Genomic DNA, 15,402 nt, shown 5'->3' with positions numbered 1-15,402 from the left:
CCACGGCGCTTTGCAGAGGCTTTCACCTTCACCCGATCTTCCTTCTAGGTTCATAGGCTGTGGCTGCTTGAATGGCCAAGTCGCCGTGATGTCACTACCACATGCATGGCTGCAGCTCAGAGCTCTGACGGAACAGCACAGACTGCGACATCACCAGTTGCAGCTCATTAGAATATCTCCTAAATGGTGCAATTTTAGGAGATATTCATTTAACCTACAGGTAAGCCTTGTTATAAGCTTACTTGTAGGTAAAAATAAAAAAAAATACAGTTTACCACCACTTTAAAGGTTGCTTCTACTGTAAGTCTTCAGGGCAACAACTGAAGATATTAGTGAGTGATGCAATTTTCTTCATCAGTCTTTGTTTCTAATTCATTGCATGGCAGCCACAAGTTATTTTATACATTCTGCTATGCTTTCTTTTAATATAAAAATGACATATAGAAAAGGACAAATACCCACTTTTCTTTCATCTGATAGTGACCCCAGAGACCACATATGTCTGATATTCCTGTCTTCAGGTGATCCATTAACTGTTTGGAGAAACATTACTCATTGTTAATAATGAGTGATCAGAATATGCAATTTGAAACAGATCATTGAAAGTGTTTTAATTTTTACAGGATTTCCTTTCCAACATATAAATTTGTAATTAAACCATAGGATGTATTATATCAAAGACCCAAAACATCAGGCGGCGCTAATCATAAATGATATGCTTCAATATGCAATATATAAAAAATGATATATAATTATAATATTATAAATATATATTGCATATTGAAGCATATAATTTATGATTATCGTCGCCTGATGTTTTGGGTCTTTGATCTAATACATCCTATGGTTTAATTTATTGAGTTTGGTAGGTGGCTGCTTCTTAGGTTTTTCATTATTTCATACTTGGCGCAGGGTGGAGATTGCTTGTGATTTTCACAGGTTGTTCTCCCTTTGGTATATAAATTTGTACTATTGGAAATCACCTACGGTCACACTAAACTGCATAAATGTTGTATTATTATTAGTTAAATTAGGGTTTCTCAACCAGGGTTTCGTGGAACCCTAGGGTTCCTCCTGAGGTTGCTAGGGTTCCTTGAGCAATGGGCAATTTCTGCCTCTCAGATAAGTTTCCAATGACACCATTGTTCCTTTTAGCTATCTGTAAGGGGGTAATTCTTCCCAATGATGACAATAGTAAGGAGCATTTTTCCCACTGACTGTCACATTAATGTGTCATGACTCATGAGTTGTAGACTCATTTTTTAGCAGGGGTTCCCGGAGACCAAAACTTTATTTCAAGGATTCCTCTGTGTTGAAAATATTGAGAAAAGCTGAGTTAGATGTATCAGCTAGGGCTTCTATAAGTTACAGGTAGAAATGCAGAGGTACAGTAGTTAATGGAATTACTATTGTTAGCTTAGAAGTCAAGGCTTTGGAACCAGAAAGAGGAGCTAACCTGTAGGGGACCTGGATTGGGCAGATGTTGGCACAAAGCTGTACAAGTCCAGCCCTATTTTTCTTGGATAGAGCACCCACAAACCTTTTGTTTAGCCACCATCTTGGACACATTTTTCCTTGTCAGATGCCCACTCACTCATTCCCTGGCCTGAGGTCTAACACTTGAAATAAAAGAATGTCCACATTCAGATGCATTTTCAGCACTTTACTGCAACTTCACATTTCATCCCAAGACACTAGCATAAATATACATCCTGCATCATCATTTCAGTGCAGAGCACAATTACACATATTTAGCCATCTTCACCCATTCATTTTCCTAAGGAGGACCACAGAGTTGGGACTAATTCCCAGTATATACTAATTCTCTAATCCTTCAGCTATACACCACTGACCACAGCTGAGGATCAGGGGTTACAAGTTCCTTCTTTTAATATACTGCTATTCTCTTTCAAATGTTCCTTCTATAGCTTTGTCCAGCTGGACATGCTCACTGATGTTATATATTTTCAGGTTTCTTCTATGTGAGTGGCAACAGACTCTGTCACAGGCTCCTAAGGCCATATGCACCATGCTACAGAACCTGGCATAGAAAGTCAGAGGTAGACAAGATAATTCCAGCTAGTCCTCGCATGATCTGTGCCACTTCTCCTGGTTATTCAGCCCTGCACAGGGCTTTTTTTGGGATATCTCAGTACAAGATTACATCATTACAGTGCTGGGGTGTCCTGTTCCCATAACCCATCTATCGAGATTTTACCCACAGCTGGTATTTATAGGGACAATACCTCCACCAATTGCATCACTACAAGAGGGGTTTCTCTAAAATGTAAGCTATCACTTGCTTATAATCTTCCGCCGGCCATGCCATAATGGCAACAAAGCCACCTAGTGGCAGGTAAGCTAACTGCACCTGCTTACAAACCATTGCCAATGCCATTATCAGATGCCATTCTATAACAAGACACATTTAATAGAGGAACAATCAGAACAAAATATGACAGTGGAAATTCTCATCAGTAACACGCAGCAGAAGGCTCTCATCAAGACACAAAACCCAGGAGTGACTGGTCTTCACCAGAGCCTCTGGTGGATGGGGGGGGGGGGCGTGAATTTGGACTCCCATGCTGTGGCTATCTAGGTGGACAGGAAATTTAAAGCTAGAATCTAACAAGTAGTATCTAGGGGCAGCAGGGAACATGGAAGAACAAAAACTATGACTGGAGAAATGCAAAAGGGAAAACATGAAAAAGACAGGGACTGAGAGACACAGAGAGGACAAAAGAGAAAAATGTGTTTGAAGATTCTATAGTTTAGAAGAAGACAAGGTATGCACATAAATTTATAAAGTTCTAAAACAGAATTTATAAATTTATAAAGCGATTCAGTAGTCAGTGTTCGTAAATTTGTAAATCTGTACGTTTTGCAAGTTCTCTATATACATATTACTCTATAATCTAATTTTTTGCCAAGAAACTGCACTATAGCACCTTTCAAGTGAATATATGTAGGCAAGTGGAGATAAGTAGAGGCCCCCTTAAGGGTTGCTCTTTCTGCTGTTGAGTGTTTTGTGGGTATCCCTATTTAGAGTGGTTGGAGCTGGGGCTCTGAGCTTGTTCTGGTTGGGAGGAAGACCGAGAAGGAAGGTCTGCTGGAGGTGGCCATGCTCTCCCCTTGGAGAGAGAGGCTGGAGTGTGTCCCCTTCTTATCCCCACTAGATGAACTGACAGCTAAGAGAGCCTGTAGCCTTGGGAGTGCAAGAGAAAAGGCAAGTTACATCTGCTTAGAGCCACAAGAGGGCCAATGTCAATACCGCCTGACCTCAAGTCAGTATTTAGAATGTAACTATGCCATTTTATGAACTGTTGTGATTTATCTATTGACCACGGAAATAAGGAAGTTAATTATTTACTACAAGCCTCCGTGCGAATATTGTTAGTGTATTACTGATGCAAACCTGGGCATCTAGGCTCTGGAAGCGAAAGTGGGGACAAAGTGTGTGAATACTCCTGGGCAGGGCTTTTTTTTTCCAGAGAATTGGTGCAGGAACTCAACCAAGACCCCACACACACATACTCCAAACACATAGTGGGTGTGGCCAAATTTCACTAGCATTAAATACCAGGAGTGCATTACATACCGAGTGTAGAGTTCAGGGGTGCATTACACACAGAGTTCAGAGTACAAGGGTGCACTACACACAGAGTGCAGAGTTCAACACTCTTCCACAGCTGCTTACCTCTGCATCCTCCATCCACATCTCACTTTCGCCCCTCTTTCACTCTGACCTCTGCATGCAATCCCCCTCCACTGTCCAATCTTCTCCCCCACTCATTAAAAGCTCTGCCATCTTTCACATATATTACTTTTGTTGCCATATTAAGCTTAAAGCGGAGTTCCGGCCTCAGAGATGAAATTTAGATAAAAATACCCCCGGGACAATCAGGGCTAGTACATTCCATAATGGATAGCTTCTGAACTGTCCCAGGTCACACTTACCTTTTAGAAGAAATTCTTACCTTGAAAATTTCTTCTCCAGCGATGCTATCCTGGGTGTGGGCAGCTGAAGCCAACGCGCCCTCTTCTGCGTCCTCTTCCGTGTCCTCTTTGTCCCAGAATGCCCTGCACTGGTCCGGCTCGTCACTTCTGGGGCATGCGCGTCATTCCTGCACAGCTTCTGGGCATGCCCAGAAGCTGTTTAGCAGGGAATCACGCGCCTGCACCGGAACTGACGAGAGGGGCCGGTGCAGGCGCATTGACTCCTGGGAGCGATGACGTTCAGCTCCCAGGAGTCATCGCAAGCAGGAAAAGACCGCGCGGGCGGCGGCCGAAGGGGGAGGAAGTAGAAGGAAGGTAAGTATACTTTCTTAAAAACCAAGGTAAGTAAAGAAAAAAAAAAATTGGGAATATCATTTGTTTTTTAGGGCATTTACAGCAACGGATGGGCCAAAGTTGTTTTTGGAGCCCAGAACTCCGCTTTATTAAGCACCCAGCTGGCTCTAGTACCTCTCCAAACACTGTAGGCAGCTCGCCTCTCTCATTTGCAGGGAGCCATCCAGCAGGAGGCAGGGATATTGGCATATGAACACCAGGGAAAAAATGGAGATCACAGAGAATCAGCCTACCACATGATGTCCCTCTCCCGCCCATGACCACACTGCACCTCAGGCACCTGCATCTCACTTGTCCCCTTCCTGCACTTAGTGGGATCTTCTCAGAGGATCAGATCTGTGGGAGCTGTAGGGAGACAAGCTGTCATTGTACACACAGAAGGACTTCTGTGTTTACAAGTCAAAGTGATGAGCGGGAAGCAGAGAGCCCGTACAAAAGGTGGTGGAACTGTTTCCACTAAGTTCCAGCTGAAGACAATCCTGTTCCCGGTGAAAAGGGAGTGATTTGCACCAGGGCCAAGAGGATGTGAAGTGGAGGCCTCAGGCAACCATCCGTGCATAGAACAGAATGGGTTTGGGGCTGAACAACCCTGGCGCCCTGCAACCTACACTTTCATATGATTAAAACACAATTCTTCACTCTCTTTTAAGCTAAATTACATTTAATGCCATGTTAAAGATTTACTTAAATATAATAATGTAGAATTTAAACTCACTTACACGAGTATGAATTTCTTGATTGACCGTTTGTTCCCTTGATATTCTTTTCACATTCAGATATCTTACCAGAGGTCCAATAGTCAGTCCCTAAATTTAAAAGCATATTTGCTAACCATATTTTTTCAATAAAAAAAATAAATAAAAGTATCTGCATAAACTATTGGCACATTAAAGAAATATTTATTTTCCCCACATTTTAAGCACATTCTTACCTTAATGAACACTGTGAAGTATATAACTACAATGGTTGAAGTGATGAACAATTTCTTCCTTGGAAATAAGAGAATAGGTAACAAGAATACAAGTGAGAAACTACTGGCTCCCCGTAAACCACTGTATGTAATGATGAATTGGTCCTTAAAAGTAAATGGGTATGTCCGGAAACGATTCATTATCGGAAAAAGAAGAAAAACACCTGAAAAGTATAAAACACAAAGTTAAAAATAATCAGATACTACTACCACCACTACTACTAATTGTAATTAGTATTAATAAAACCCATACCCCACATCATTTATAATAAAATACACATATGTAAGGAACTTTGCGAAATACAGTGTTATGAAGATTTTTTGTGATCTGCCGGAAGCTGCTTAGAGGCCTGATTTGCTAAAGGCAAAAAGACTGTGCACTTTGCAAAGTACAGTTGCACTCTGCAAGCACATTTGCACTAGAGCAGGGGTCTCCAAACTTTCTAAACACTTCGCCAGTGTATTGTCCTTCAGACTTTAGAGGGCTGAACTGTGGCCAGCGGTTGTGGAAAATATTCCTGGCATCAGTGGGAGTAAACATCACCACATTTGGTATTGGGGAGAGGAGTAGTGCCCCATCGCTGATATCGTTAGGAGGATTAGTGCCCCATTTTTGGTGTTCGTGGGAGAAATTATGCCCCATTGTTAATGTCAGTTGGCAGAATACTGCCTCGTATCAGTGGGAGGAATAATGAGTGCCCCAAGGGCCGAAAAAAAGGCAAGAAAATTGCTGAGTTGTAGTAAATGCTTCAATATATGGCAGATATAAATTAATTTATCCAAAGTCCTATGTATTGGTTAAATGCTCTGGGGTCTCCAAAAATTAGAGCTGATGATTGTGTTTTAAAAGGGCTCATGGATATTAGCCACAGTATAAACTGCTACACAATCACTTCCCTCCAAGTCAGAAAGTCAGATCAGCCAAGCTCTCACCATTTTCAAATACAGAGATTATGTCTTCACATCTTTGGCTTGTGAGAACATAATCTCTGCATTTGAAGATCTCTTGTCTTATCTCACATTAGAACATATGGAGCTGTTTTTTTTATGCTTGGCAACGGTAATAAATAGTAAAACTTATAAACATCATACTTAGAGCTCGCCATATCAGGCAAAAGAGTAAAGTGAAGCTGACAAAAGCCCAGTTCCATTCATGGTTTTTTCCAACTGTGGAGACGCCCATAAAGATAAATATAAGAGTCTCGCTCACGCTGCTCAACATCTTCATAAAATATTTAATAGTTGTGCTTGAATTCTTGGAGATGTTTTCTTCCACATATTTCTTCATAGTCATTGCACAAGCTGTCATACTGTGAACACACAAATTATTACTCCATATTCATATGGAAAATATAAGGGACCTGTGTCTAAAATACTAGAATATTGATTTCTTAACCTATATATTTATGAAACAAACTTGCTGTTTTTATGGAATGATATTTACATTTTCTTGTTGGGTTACATAGTTAAAAAGAGATTTATCAGATGTTACTATGGAAGTATTCAATGAGCAAATGTAAAATCAAAGGAGCACAATGCCATATGCCATGGGTTCATGTAGAAGGAAAGACTAAAAGGTGCACATGTTTAGTGTATGGAAAATAACAATCTATACTACAAAATTCTATATACATTAGTTATTATTTAGGATTACATGACAAAGCTGCACTTCGGTAAATACCAAGAACAGGATCATGAAATGAAATTGTTTTATGTAGTCCTTTGCAATCAGTGCTTAAGTATAAAATAGCAGGTGAACATTTACCTGGTGTTGTTCTTGTTTGTACTTAGCCCTCGTTCACATTGATTGTGGCTTAGAAATCGTGCGTGACCTAATCTGAAATCGCACGATTTAAAAGCCACGTGTCAGTGCAACTTTAGGTGCAACTTGGAAGATGTCTGTGCGGCTGGATGCACAGATGTCTATCCACGTCGCACCTGAAATCGCCAAAAGTAGTGCAGGAACTACTTTTTCAAATCGATGTGGCACAAAAAAGTCGTCATCACACCAGTTTGAGCAGTGCCATTGCTGACAATTGAGATGTGTCATGTGATTTAATAGGCAAAAAAATATATAGCAGAGGAACCTGTCCATCACACGTCACATCCTCTCTTCTGCTATACGAAACAGTGTAACAGCTCGCACTGCTGAAGTGCTGATCTATGTAAGTGTGTCATCTTTGAAAAAAACTGCTTATGCACCCTATCAGAGAGCATTATAATCTGCTGTATTCTTTTCTCATGACTGGGGTGTACCACGAGCAAACCGGAGTCCAGCCCTGGAAACACCTGCTGATATCCAAGTTTAAGACCTGTCCATCGACCCATTAACCCTTTTAGGGTACTGCTGTATCTGACCCATTGGTGACTCTTGGGTCAGATAGGAAGGGGAGAGGCTTTAACACTTGGTGGTGGTGGATCAAGGAGCACACTTGTACTTTGAGTTTTCACAGAGGTGTGGGATACCCAAGTCACCTTCGGATTTTTTTATATTGTTTGGACACTGGGACATTGTTCAAATTTGATCTATTGATTTATCAATTTTCTCACTGATTTATTCACATGTTTGTATTCAGTTTATCTTAATACTGCTTTAAAGATTTTTTGCTGGAGATCAATATTTCTTTTAGTTTTTTTTTTTTGTTGTGCATCTTATTTATCACATATAATTTTCTAGTGCAGCACTTTTTTTGCCTATTATGTCTTATTGTGGAGTGGAAACACAGTGAGTGTTAGCAGCCGGTTATTGATTTACTATATCACTTAATACTTTATAAATTTTTTCACAATTAATTGCGCTGATAGTTTTTATATATTTGTATGTCATGTGATTTGACCTGATGTAACACAAAGATCCATTCATGTAACACTCTGTACTAATTCTGCTTAATTTCTAGATGAAGCAGTAAGGGGGTTTAGGACCACTGTCAGGTTTTCATTATAATTTCCTTTTCCTGTTTGTCAATTTAACCACTTAAGCCCCGGAGGATTTGGCTGCTAAACGACCAGAGGGTATTTTGCGATTCGGCACTGCGTGACTTTAACGGACAATTGCGCGGTCGTGCGACGCTGTACCTAAACGAATTTGGCGTCCTTTTTTTCCCACAAACAGAGCTTTCTTTTGGCGGTATTTGATCACCTGTGCGATTTTTTGATCACGCGCTATAAACAAAAAAAGAGCGTAAATTTTGCAAAAATAGCAATATTTTTCCCTTTTTTTTATATGAAATTCCCCCCAAAAAAAATGTAAAAATCAAAATTTTTTAATATTTTCGGCCAATTTGTTTTATGCTACCTATGTTTGGTAAAAAAAATCGCAAAAAGCGTATTTTGATTGGTTTGCGCAAAAGTTATTGCGTTTACTAACAAAGGGAAAGATTTTTGTCATTTTTGTTGTTTTTTTTTTAACGCGTAATGGCGGCGATCTGCGATTTTTTTTGCGGTACTGCGACATTGCGGCGGAAAGATCGGACCCTTGACTGACATTTTTGACACTTTTGGGGTTACCAGTGACATTTCTACAGTAATCAGTGCTATATATATGCACTGTTACTGTAAAAATACACTGGTAGTGAAGGGGTTAACTTTATTTGAGAGGGAGGGGCTGTGTGTGTCCCTAGGGGCGTGATTCTAACTGTGATTGGCTGTGGCTTCAACTGTATGCAGAGTGATCAATGGATCTACATAGTAGATCCATGTGATCAGCTCTCATACAGAGAGGAGAATGACAGGCAGCTTGTTTACACAAGCTGCCTGACTTTCTCCCTCTCCCCCGCCGATCGCAGAGTGGCCGGCGGCGATCGGGTCCGCCGGTCACACGCGCGGGGGGGTCCGTGACCACGCGGGAGCGGGAGCGCGCCTCCGGCGGCGCGCGCTCGCTCCCTAAACCCTCACAGGCGAGCGACGTAGACCTACGTCACTTTGCCTGTGAGGGGCTGACCGCCGCCGTAGATAGTCGTGCGGCGGTCGGCAAGTGGTTAAGATATTCCAAAAATCTTTCAAAATCAATTACTATTAGGCTTCGTTTACATTTATGCGAATCAGATGCATTTTGAACTGCATCTGAGTCACATAATGGCAACCTTAATAATGCGCTGGTTTACACATGTGTGGGACAGCCGCGGTGCAGTTTTAAAAACAGTCCTGTGCCTTTTTCGGTCTGGCTCAGGTGCGATTTCAGGTAAAAATTTGCACCTGAACAGAACCACACTGGACTACAGCGCTGAAACCGCGGCCACATATATGTGAATGGAGCCAAAGTCCATGTACAAATTCTTCAACAGAGCAATATGGGCTTTTTAGTAGCCAGCTGCTGCACCCAGTCTAACTTTTTTTCCCTTTCTTCTTTCTTTTAGATTGGTTTCCCTGTTATGGAGGTTTACTCTCTCTTTGTTCTGATCACCAATGTCGATGTGAATGAAAGTAAGGGTAGATCTCAAATTTTGTGTTGCCACCTGAACAGGAATTATGGATAAAGGGTAAATCTTCTATTGGGGACACTTGTTCCTGTGACAACAGAAGGGGATTTCCTTACAATGGAAAGCTATGCTATCCTGATGGGTACACAGGACATGAAGTGAAGGCAAGTCTCTAAATGTGACAAGGATTGCAAAAAAAAACCTGATCCCTCTCCTTCTCTATGAAAATAAAAAAAAAGCTTTGGCTCTAGATGTTAGTAACAAAAAGATGATGTTAAAAATACATCTATATTCTTTCCCTATTACAGTATACACAGTTGTGTATTGCGTTGTTACATGGCAATTTTTTAGACAGCAAAATAAAAAAAAAAGTCAAATTTTAAGAGACATTATCGCAAACATGTACACGGTGTAATGTGTGGAAAAGGTGCTTTTTTCAGAAAATTTTTACATAACTTCCCAAAAAAGGAAAGCCTTTTTTAAGCACAAAGAAAAACGTCTAAGATCTATTTAAAGGCCGTAAAAACCTAAAACACCTTAAATCCACTATCATTTTGCCTTCAAGATTGACTCCAATACATTTTGCCAATAGACCAAATTTTGTTAAAAAACAAAATCTGTAAAATTTATTGCAATTTCAGGTAAGCAAAATTGTCCATTTTCACTCATGTCTAATCAAGACAGATATTTCATTCAATATTTACCTAATATGACACACTATAAAGTGAACTGTAAATTTTCTTTTAAATGTGCTCTAGAAGTCATCCATTTGATTCTCTACACCTTTTCAGGCCTGGTTTCTTAAAAGTGCTTAACCAGTCCACTTTTATTGCTTAGGCAAGGGCTAACGTTCCTTTCCCAGATTTGTACTGGGCAGTTTACGTGCAGCTCTTCACAATGCTGTAACTGAATTGTGGCTTCACCATTGGTTGCAATGTTACTCAATTATTGGGGTTAGGAACACATCAGTGATTTATTATGAAATATTGGGACAGTCTTTTCTGACTTCATATATGAGTGCTGACCATGCAGTCTTTGTTACTTGGTAAATAATTGCTGTTGGTTATGCAACCACATCGCACTCACCACATGCCTAAAATCTCATGTGAATTAATGATTAGATCCTAAATCCCATACAGTGGATGAACTATCAGATCCTTTTTTCATGCTTTTTGCATATGCATTTATTGTCATGTTTGTTGCCATGGATTGTTGCATTTATTGATTACATTGATTAAACATTTGTTCAACAATAATAAACTTTAGCAGTTACCTAGTCCCCTACAGAAAAATGTAAAAGCTAGTAAATCACAAGCATAAAATGGAATATACCCTAAAGATTAAACAAACATTATTAAAAACTGGTATCTTTCTGTACCATCAAACATGTTGTTGAGACAAGCAGCAATTGTTACTGTAAAACATATAAAAGGAAATGAAACATATTTACAACATAATAAAATTGCTTAGTGGTACTTACGCCAAGATTCCAGAGAGGTAGAAGGCCTCAGCAGACAGATAAGACAGGTAGCTGAACATGAAAACAAGAAGGGGTTCAATAGAAGTTATGTTCTTGGTGAATCGTGTGATAAAAGCAGTGAAGAATCCAAATATGATCCCGATAAACACACCACCAATTCCAACCATAAAGAAACGCCCGATGCCTGCTAAAATGTCTACGGGTTCAATGCTTTCATAGGTGTGCATTTGTGTGAATGAAATAAAAATATTATACAGCACCTGTAAAGGAAACATACATTATTGAATACAGTGCAATCAAAGTAATTTTTTTACGCAACTGGTTTGTAATGCAGATGAATACATAACTCCAGGAAAACAGCTAAATACAAATTTGTGTGCTGATTTTACTAAGGGAAGAAATGGATTCTAGTCCCTGCTTTGCAGGAACACAGAATCCATTTCTTCTCCTCTCAGAACGACGCTCTTCCTTGTTTACATAGGCAGATTGCCGTTCTGTCTTCTTTACTGACGATCGGCGAGTGCCAGAGGACATTGAGTGGCCGGCATCTGCAGATCGACTTCTGCAGAAGATTTACAGCGTGTGCCCCCTGCGGGCGGAAATGCAAAATCACTTATATACACACACAGCTGCCGCCCTGTAGCAGTAAAACCAATATAGGGCAGGCAGAAAGGGGTTAATAATGTGTAGCGTTGTGATCTCATCTGTGGATTACTGGTTGGGTGTAATTGTGAATAGTTGCCATATATATTTTACTTATTATGTAGCTTGAGTGCATAGAAAATATCGAAAGTAAGAATTCAATTAATACATACTATATAATATGCATACCTGCTATACTGTTAGTCTATCAATTACATTTTGTATTATAAAGCAAAGAAATTGCTAAGAAATGTTTCCTTAGTGTCTGCACTGCCAAAGGAAGTATTTTACCAAAATCAATATCTCTTTCTACTTTGTTTGCAAATACCACAGTAAACAGAATGAACTATGCAAAGCAGCACATTTTTAAATAGCAATGAATTCATAAAACAGGATGTGCACGTCAAGTTCAAATATAATTTGCTACTTATCTACAAGGTAAATCATATATGGTGTGTTTGTTAGCATAATACACTGCCTGGCCAAAAAAAAGTCACCACCAAAAAAAAAGGTTTCGATAAGCTTCTGCAATGTCACAAGATTTATTTCCGTCCAATGTTGCATTCATTTTCACTAAGATCTTGTATTGATGTTGGGAGGGTCGGACCACTGCACAAAGCCTTCTCCAGCACATGCCAAAGATTCTCAATGGGGTTAAGTTCTGGACTCTGTGGTGGCCAAAATGTGAAAATTATGTCTCATGCTCCCAGAAGCACTCTTTCACAATTTGAGCCTGATGAATCCTGGCATTGTCATCTTGGAATATGCCCGCGCCATCAGGGAAGAAAAAATCCATTGATGGAATAACCTGGTCATTCAGTATATTCAGGTAGTCAGCTGACTTCATTCTGTGTGCACATGCAGTAACTATCCAATAGGATAGTTGCTGCATGCTTAGTTTAGTTAGTTGCTTAGTTAATTCCAGGTGGCGACTTTTTTTTTGGCCAGGCACTGTATTTCTGTGTAATGGCCAATACATGGGGGTTCAATTATGGAAATTATATATATATATATATATATATATATATATGTATATATATATATATATATACATACATATATATACAGTATCTCACAAAAGTGACTACACCCCTCACGTTTTTGTAAATATTTTATTAAATCTTTTCATGTGACAACACTGAAGAAATGACACTCTGCTACAATGTAAAGTAGTGAATGTACAGCTTGTATAACAGTGTAAATTTGCTGTCCCCTCAAAATAACTCAACACACAGCCATTAATGTCTAAACCGCTGGCAACAAAAGTGAGTACACACCTAAGTGGAAATGTCCAAATTGGGCCCAAAGTGTCAATATTTTGTGTGGCCACCATTATTTTCCAGCACTGCCTTAACCCCTTGGGCATGGAGTTCCCCAGAGCTTCACAGATTGCCACTGGAGTCCTCTTCCACTCCTCCATGATGACATCACAGAGCTGGTGGGTGTTAGATACCTTGCACTTCTCCACCTTCCATTTGAGGATGCCCCACAGATGCTCAATAGGATTTAGGTCTGGAGACATGCTTGGCCAGTCCTCAGCTTCTTTAGCAAAGCAGTGGTCATCTTGGAGGTGTGTTTGGAGTCACTATCATGTTGGAATACTGCCCTCAGTCTCCAAAGGGAGGGGATCATGCTCTGCCTCAGTATGTCACAGTAGATGTTGGAATTCAGGGTTCCCTCAATGAACTGTAGCTCCCCAGTCCCGGCAGCACTCAAGCACTCATGCAGCCCCAGACCATGACACTCCCACCACCATGTTTGACTGTAGGTAAGACACACTTGTCTTTGTACTCCTCATCTGGTTCCGCCATACACGCTTGACACCATCTGAACCAAATAAGTATATCTTGGTCTCATCAGACCACAGGACATGGTTCCAGTAATCTATAACCTTAGTCAGTTTGTCTTCAGCAAACTGTTTGCAGGCTTTCTTGTGCATCATCTTTAGAAGAGGCTTCCCTCTTGGAAGACAGCCATGCAGACCAATTTGAAGCAGTGTGCGGCGTGTGGTTTGAGCACTGACAGGCTGACCCCCCCACCCCTTCAACCTCTGCAGCAATGCTGGCAGCACTCATACGTCTATTTCCCAAAGATAACCTCTGGATAGAACGCTAAGCAGGTGCACTCAACTTCTTTGGTCAACCATGCCGAGGCCTGTTCTGAGTGGAACCTGTCCTGGTAAACCGCTGTATGGTCTTGGCCACGTTGCTGCAGCTCAGTTTCAGGGTATTGGCAATCTTCTTATAGCCTAGGCCATCTTAATGTAGAGAAACAATTCTTTTTTTCAGATCCTACGTTGAACTTCCAGTGACCAGTATGAGAGAGTGAGAGTGAGAGCGAAAACACCAAATTTAACATACCTGCTCCCCAGTCACACCTGAGACCTTGTAACGCTAATGAGTCACATGACACCGGGGAACTAATTGGGCCCAATTTGGACATTTTAACTTAGGAGTGTACTCACTTTTGTTGCCAGCAGTTAAGGCATTAACCTTCTTAGCGGTATTCCCCAGTGTGGCTCGGGGTTAACTTTCAGTACCAAAAGCGGTAACCCCCGAGCCACACTCGGGATTACCCCACAATGTTACTCACCTTTCCTGTGATCCCCCGCCGTCCTCCCTGCCGTCCTCCCCGCCATCCTCACACTCTCTCCCCGCTCTGTGCACGGCCGATTGCTAGCCATTGCCTTCCGGTTCCCTTCCCTGCGAGCGTTGCGACGCAGGGGGGTAGTACCGGAGGCAAATTCAAAAGTGTAAATACATAAATGACATGATACAAAGCTGTGATCCTAATGGATTACACTGTATCATGCCATTTCACCACAGGATTGCACCTGGTGACTTTTCCGGTGCCCTGCCTGTGCTTTTCCAGTGCTTTGTGCCTGGAAAATAGAGAACGACCATGGCGTCCAAAAAGCGTTCTTTTTGCACCAAAGCGCTTTTAGACAAACTGGAAAACAACGACAGCAAAATTGAGTTACTTGAAGAACTGAGCGATAGCGATTCGTCGGAAAATTCGTCAGCAGGTACGGAAAGTGACGACAGTGACGATTCTGATGTCTCTTTCCGGTACATAGCTTGTGAAATTTGGGAAGTATATCAAATGATTCTTCAGAATTTCCAATGGAGCGATGTGCCAGAAAGAGACATCAGAATCGTCGCTATCATCACTTTCCGTACCTGATGACGAATTTTCCCACAAATTGCTATCGCTCAGTTCTTCAAGTAACTCCGTTTCGCTGTCACTGTTTTCCAGTTAGTCTAAAAGCGATTTTGCGCAAAAAGAATGCTTTTTGGACGTCATGGTCGTTCTCAATTTTCCAGGCACAAAGAACTGGAAAAGCACAGGCAGGGCACTGGAAAAGTATCCAGGTGCAATCCTGTGGTGAAATGGCATGATACAGTGTAATCCGTCACAACTTTGTATCATGTCATTTAGTGTATTTACAATTTTTAAATTGCCGCTGGTTCCACCCCCCTGCATCGCAATGCTCGCAGGGAAGGGAACCGGAAGACAGGTGCCGGCATTGGCCAAGCACACAG

General features: G+C 41.0%; 1 protein-coding gene across 2 annotated transcripts in view; it reads right to left on the bottom strand.

The window, feature by feature from the left end:
* The window catches only part of SLC9A4 (solute carrier family 9 member A4), an 82,029-nt gene that overhangs the window by 22,821 nt on the left and 43,806 nt on the right, over positions 1 to 15,402 (bottom strand). For both annotated transcript variants that reach the window (XM_082246074.1, XM_082246075.1), the window contains 5 exons: positions 11,219 to 11,478; positions 6,413 to 6,630; positions 5,282 to 5,484; positions 5,070 to 5,156; positions 463 to 533 (listed from right to left, as the gene is read on the bottom strand). In XM_082246074.1, the coding sequence (XP_082102200.1) occupies positions 463 to 533; positions 5,070 to 5,156; positions 5,282 to 5,484; positions 6,413 to 6,630; positions 11,219 to 11,478 (839 nt within the window). The remainder of the gene's footprint in view (positions 1 to 462; positions 534 to 5,069; positions 5,157 to 5,281; positions 5,485 to 6,412; positions 6,631 to 11,218; positions 11,479 to 15,402) is intronic.

The sequence above is a fragment of the Pelophylax lessonae genome (assembly GCF_965119305.1).
Source record: "Pelophylax lessonae genome assembly, chromosome: 2".
NCBI classification, from domain to species: domain Eukaryota; kingdom Metazoa; phylum Chordata; class Amphibia; order Anura; family Ranidae; genus Pelophylax; species Pelophylax lessonae.
This window is presented reverse-complemented; position numbering and strand designations above follow the sequence as displayed.